Source organism: Arachis ipaensis, chromosome B08 (assembly GCF_000816755.2).
Source record: "Arachis ipaensis cultivar K30076 chromosome B08, Araip1.1, whole genome shotgun sequence".
Lineage (NCBI taxonomy): Eukaryota > Viridiplantae > Streptophyta > Magnoliopsida > Fabales > Fabaceae > Arachis > Arachis ipaensis.
The window spans coordinates 109,011,663-109,018,177 of record NC_029792.2 but is presented as its reverse complement, the minus strand read 5'-3'; the positions used below and the strand labels follow the sequence as shown (position 1 = coordinate 109,018,177).

The window sequence follows — 6,515 nt, the reverse complement described above, 5'->3', positions numbered from 1 at the left end:
TATACCCTGTGTCTTTTTCTTTGATGCTATTTAGGTTATCTCCTTTATATTGCATAGCATGCTTGTTTGTGAGTGCATTTTTGGGATAACTGAAGCACTAGGATTTTGATATTGAGACTGATCACTTTGATATCGATTGTTTGGTGTAGACAGGAACCCTAATGGTTACTCGCGGACGAGGTCATACGCGTTCACGAGGAAAGACTGCAAAATGAACAACTTGCCGATAACCATGCCGAGTTTATGATGGCGATGGCCAATCTTGCTAATACCATGGCGGCGAATGCTACTGCGACTTTGCAAGCCGTGCAGAGGTTAGGTCAACCAGCAGGAACGGAAACGGTAATGGAAACGGGAATGATAATAGGGACGGAAATGGTAATGATTTAGGAGGTGCTATGATGACGTTGGCTTCGTTTCTCAAGGTTCATCCACCGACTTTCAGGGGTTCGACCAACCCCACTGAAGCGGATAATTGGTTCCAGGCTATAGAGCGTGCGTTACAAGCCCAGCATGTTTCGAACAACCAGTTTGTGGAATTTGCTGCGTATCAACTCTTAAAAGAGGCTCAGCACTGGTGGCAAGGAGAATGCCACTTACTATAGCTTCAAAACGCCGACATCTTTTGGGATGCATTCCAGACGGCCTTCTACAAGAAATACTTTCTTGAATCAGTCAGAGAGGCGAGGGAGTTGAAGCTTATGTAGCTGAAGCAAGGCTCTTTATTTGTGGCGGATTACACTAATCGGTTTGAGGAGTTCTATAGGTTCTCTAGGGTGTGTCAAGGTGCGCCATAGTCCTATGAGAGCTGAAAATGTATTAAGTACCAAGGGGGCTTGATGGATGCTATTATGACTGCGGTGGCTCCTTTAGAGATTCGAATCTTTTCCGAGCTTGTGAACAATGCGAGGGTAGTTGAAGAATGTGCAAAGAAAGTAGCTTCGTCAAGAGATACTCGTGGAGGAAATAATAACCATGGGTGAGGAAAATACTTTCACCCAAGAACTCACAACTTCAAGAGAGGAGGATATGTGCCTCACGGTCAAGGAGGCTTCAGAAGGAGCAACTATGATCAGTACTAGTATGCTAGAGGAAGAGGAAATCAGAGTAAGGTTTCTCCAGATTAACTTGTGATCATTGTGGATGTTTTCATTCGAATGACTCGTGCAAGTTGGGTATAGGTGAGTGCTTTACGTGTGGAGTACCTGGACACATGGTGAAGGATTGACCTCGTAGGAAGACTCCAAATGCGGCCAGAACCAACAAGGTCGGGTGTTTGCTGTGAATGCCCAGGATGCTGCTAAGGCGGATCCGTTGATGAGAGGCATATGTTTAATTGGCGGTAAAACATTGATTGCATTATATGATACTGGAGCTTCGCATTTATTTATTGCATTTGATAATGTTGAAGAACTAGGATTGAAAGTGTCAAAATTAGCATTTGATCTGCATGTACATACTTCGCATCAGACGGTTGTGACTAGGTCAGGCTGTAGGCAAGTAGGTTTCAAGCTTGAGAATAGAGAATTTGTTCATGACGTAATATGTTTGCCAATGGTTGGGTTAGAGATGATTTTGGGATTTGATTGGATGTCAAAGAATCGGGTTTTGTTGGATTGCTTTGAGCGATCGATTCGGTTTATACCGGAAGGAGAAAGTGGAGCAGTGGTAGCTGAGGTTTATTACCTAAACTCTGTGTTGGTGAAATGTAGTGGGGAAGAGTGTCAAGGTTATATATTGTTGGCTGCGAATGTGTTAGGTGATGATCAGAGGATAGATCAAATTTCAGTAGTTAAGGAGTTTCCAGAAGTATTCTCGAAAGATATTCCTGAATTTCCACCTCAAAGGGAAATTGAATTTGCGATTGACTTGGTGCCGGGGGCCAGACCAGTGTCGATTGCGTCGTATCGAATGGCTCCGATAAATCTGGCTAAACTAAAGGCTCAGTTGGAAGAGCTTCTGAATAAGAGGTTCATTCGACCGAGTGTATCTCCGTGGGGAGCGCCAGTTTTGTTGGTAAAGAAGAAAGATGGAGGAATGCGGCTTTGCATGGATTATCGACAGTTAAACAAAGTGACTGTGAAGAACAAGTACCCTTTGCCTAGGATCGATGACTTAATGGATCAATTGCAAGGAGCTCGGGTGTTTTCGAAGATTGACTTGACGTCAGGATACCATCTGATAAGGGTGAAGGAGGATGACATTTCAAAAACTGCGTTTAGGACGCGCTATGGACACTACGAATTTGTGGTGATGTCCTTTGGGTTGACAAATGCACCTGCTGTGTTCGTGGATTACATGAACAGAGTATTTCATCCCTTTTCGGACAAATTCGTGGTGGTATTCATAGACGATATTTTAGTTTACTCAAAGATGGCAGAAGAACATAAAGAGCACTTAAGAATTGTCTTGCAAATCTTGAAGGAGCAGAAACTGTATGCTAAGTTGTCCAAATGCGAGTTCTAGAAGGAGGAAGTGAAATTCTTAGGTCACGTGGTGAGTAAAGGTGTAATAGCCGTAGATCCTTCGAAAGCAGAGGCGGTGATGGAATGGGAAAGACCGACGATGGTAACAGAGGTTAGGAGCTTTTTGGGATTAGCCAGATATTACAGAAGGTTTATTCACGGCTTCTCGCAAATTACACTACCAATGACTAAGTTAAAAAGGAAAGAGGTACCATTTGTCTGGACGTCGGAGTGTGAAGAAAGTTTTTAGACTTTGAAAGAGAAATTAACGTCAGCACCTATTTTGATTTTGCCGAAACTGCACGAACCATTTGAAATTTACTGTGATGCTTCGTTGAAGGGATTGGGTCGCGTGTTGATGCAACACCGGAACGTAGTGGCTTACGCATCGCGTCAGCGGAGACCGCATGAGGTAAATTACCCAACTCATGACTTGAAATTGGTAGCGATTGTGTTTGTGTTGAAGATTTAGAGGCACCACTTGTACGGAGTGAGGTTTAGCATCTTTTCTGATCATAAGAGTCTCAAGTACATCTTTAATCAGAAAGAGCTCAATATGCGTCAAAAGAGGTGGATGGAGCTTTTGAAGGATTATGATTTTAAACTAAGTTATCACCCTGGAAAGGCGAACGTGGTGGCAAATGCATTGAGTCGGAAGTCCTTGACGATTGCTTGGATGAGAATCAAAGAGGAGGAGTTAGTAGATAAGTTTGTGAAACTAAAGTTGGATATTAGTAGAGTTGCCGGAAGAGCTTATTTGAACTAGTTGCAAATTTCAAGTACCTTTAAGTCAGGGATTCAGAGGGCTCATCAAAATGAGCAAGAACTTCAGCAAGTATTTCAACCGGTTAGCAAGAAGAGGCATGGAGAATTTATTAAGGATGATGAAGGGTTATGGAGGTATAAGGGGAGAATTTGTGTGCTGGATGTCGGAAGTCTGAGACAAGAGTTGTTGTCGAAAGCTCACAACAGCGGGTTTTCAATTCATCCAGGAAGTACAAAGATGTACTATGATTTAAAGAAGATGTTCTTGTGGCCTGGGATGAAGAATGACGTAGCTGTAGCTGTATCTAAGTGTTTGACATGTCAGAGGGTGAAGATAGAGAACCAGAGACCGTTGGGAATGTTACAGCCACTTGAGATTTCTCAGTGAAAGTGGGAAGGAATTGCAATAGATTTTGTGACTGGTTTACCAAGGACTAGGTCGGGATTTGATGCGGTTTGGGTGATCGTGGATCATTTAACCAAGTCCGCTCATTTTCTGCCTGTCTGAGTGAACTATTCTATGGAGGAATTGGTGAGATTGTATATAAAGGAGATTGTAAGGTTGCACGGTGTGCCATCGAGCATAGTGTCGGACCGTGATCCCCGATTCACATCAAGATTTTCGGGAGCTTTTCAAAGAGCTTTCGGTACGAGATTGTGTCTCAGCATGGCATATCATCCACAAACGGATGGACAGTCGGAAAGGACTATTCAGACGTTGGAGGATATGCTAAGGGCGTGTGTTTTGGATCAACCGGGAAGTTGGAACCGTTACATGCCATTGGTTGAGTTTGCCGTATAACAACAGCTTTCATGCGAGCATTGGGATGACTCCGTATGAGGCTTTGTATGGACAGAAGTGCCAATCTCTACTGTATTGGTATGAAACCGGTGAAGCAAGTGTTTTGGGTCCTGATTTGGTAGCAGAGACTACTGAGAAGATTAAGAAGATTCGAGAAAGGATTTTAACTGCACAGAGCCGACAGGAAAGTTATGCGGATCAGAGAAGGAAACTGTTGGAATTTGAAGTGGGAGAGCATGTATTCTGAGGGTTACTCCGACAACTGGGATTGGAAGAGCAATTAAGACCAAGAAGCTGAATCCAAGATTCATTGGACCATTCGAGATTCTTAGGTGATTCCGGCCGGTGGCATATCAAGTAGCTTTGCTGCCTCACTTGTCTAATTTGCATGACATATTTCACGTATCACAACTCCGTAAGTACACGTCAGATGCGGCTCATGTGTTAGATCCTGAGTCGATCGAGTTGAGGGAGAACTTGACGTTTCCAGTAACACCAGTACATATTGACGACACTAGTGTGAAGAAATTGCGAGGAAAGGAAGTTCAGTTGGTTAAAGTGGCTTGGAAACGAGCAAGAGTTGAAGAACATACTTGGAAGTTGGAGTCCGAGATGCGGAAGGATTATCCCGAGTTATTCTCAAGTAATCACTAAATTGTGGGGACAAAATTTCTTATATGGTGGGGAGAATATAAGAACCGCGACTAATTAACAACTTAATTAAATTAAATTAACTGCCCAAAATAGGATCCAAAAATTTATAATATTAATTAGGAAATTTAAGTATGATATTTAGCTCAATAGATTTCCCTGAGTTAAAAAATGTAATTTTCTATGAAAAATCGCATAAAAATACGAACCGGTAAATTAACCAGCAGTACCGGCTTAAATCGGTCCGGTACTGTGCAAGAATAATAAAAAAAGTAGAAAACCTTAGGAAGACATTTAGAATTGAAAATTGGGCAATAATTTTAAAGGTTTGGCCCACCAAAACGCTAATGGATTGGATCGGACCCAAGTTGGGCCCAAGCCCAACATACATAAACACTCAAATGAACCCCATCCACTAAGTCAGAGTTGCAGCTGTAAATGAGAAGAGAGTGAGGGTTCCATTGTCACTATTCGCATGCAACTTCCCAAGCTCATAACTTGAGCTACAGAGCTTCGATCGTCGCACTGTTTGCGGCCACGTGATCACCATGAAGAGCTCTACAAAACCCACCCAAGAAACTAGTAAGGAAATCTCGATTTACATCTCAGTCTTTACTTCCATAAATTTGAAAATTTAGTGCTTGAGATTTTAAGATTTTGATTTTTTGATGTGTTTAGGATCAATCTAACTTGAGGAAAGTATTGAGTTGTGATCCTATGACCTTTAGAGAAGGTAAAAACCCTAACCTTCTTATAAATTCTTGAAATTTTGAGTTTAGGGGTTAATTGTAGTGATATATGTGGTTCAGATTAAATATTATTGGTGAAAAACCAAATTGGAGGTTGAACTTGTGGAATTGGAACTTTGGGGAGCTAACTCTTGTGATTGGAAGCTTGTTGGGCACATATTTGGTGTTTTGTACATATTGGGAATCGGCCAAGGTATGGTTTTGGTTTCCTCTATGTAATATATGATATTTCTGGACACTTAGGCTAGTGGACTTTAGGAAAGGATTGAATTGATTGTTGGATTTGATAATGTATGATGGTATTGTTGATTTGATGAATTATGATGTTGTACTTTGATATTGTTATTCATTATTGGGATGAGGTTTGAACATGATGATTTGGAGAGTTCATAGTGAATTTTGATGCTTATTGATGTTGGTGAAAGATGAGGATAGCTGAATGATGCATTGAGTGAGAATTTGTGGATGAAATGAGTGAAATTGTATGTTGGTAGGATAAGGAATGACATAGAAGGTGTATGAATAATAATTAGTCAATTTGAAACTATTTTGAGTGTAGGATATTTGGTTTTGGTTGTGGATTTTGGAATGATGAGAATCTTGTTGTTTTTGGCAAAAACCAATTTTTGGTGAACTTTGACAGATCATAACTTGAGCCTTAAAGCTTGAAATTGAATGAAATTTGTTTTAAATTAAAGTTTTTTGAGAGCTTTAAAGTGATATAAAGTTTGAAAAAAATGGATTTTTATAGAGGAAGTTATGACTGTTTGAAGTTTTGTGCCAAAACCTGAATTCTGCAACATTTGAAAATTTTCTAAGTCTAGTGTGGGCTGCGTACGCAACAGGGAGCACGCAACGTGACCAACCCATTCGAGTTGGGTAACTCGCATACGCGAACACTACCTGCGTACGCAAGCAAACAGATTTTCACTCCTTGCGTACGCGACACAGTGCACACGACGCGACCAAACTATTCGGGTTGGGCATCTTACATACACAAGGCATTGTATGCGTACGCGAGCTATCAAAAATAAAGCCTTTGCGTACGCGAATCTTAACATGTAATGCGAGCAACCCGTTTGG

At 41.4% G+C, this 6,515-nt stretch overlaps 1 protein-coding gene across 1 annotated transcript; it reads left to right on the top strand.

The window, feature by feature from the left end:
* LOC110265342 lies at positions 3,751-4,686 on the top strand. Its single transcript, XM_021108299.1, has 3 exons — positions 3,751-3,877; positions 4,128-4,270; positions 4,453-4,686. Exons 1-3 carry the CDS (start codon positions 3,751-3,753, stop codon positions 4,684-4,686), a joined length of 504 nt encoding a protein of 167 aa, XP_020963958.1.

Bases quoted from the DNA above. Each gene is read 5' to 3' on its own strand.
- LOC110265342 (XM_021108299.1), top strand. From the start codon at position 3,751: ATGGAGGAATTGGTGAGATTGTATATAAAGGAGATTGTAAGGTTGCAC. The intron at 3,878-4,127 runs GTACGAGATTGT...AAACCGGTGAAG, and splicing joins AGCTTTTCAAAGAGCTTTCG to CAAGTGTTTTGGGTCCTGAT. The intron at 4,271-4,452 runs GTATTCTGAGGG...CAACTCCGTAAG, and splicing joins AATTTGAAGTGGGAGAGCAT to TACACGTCAGATGCGGCTCA.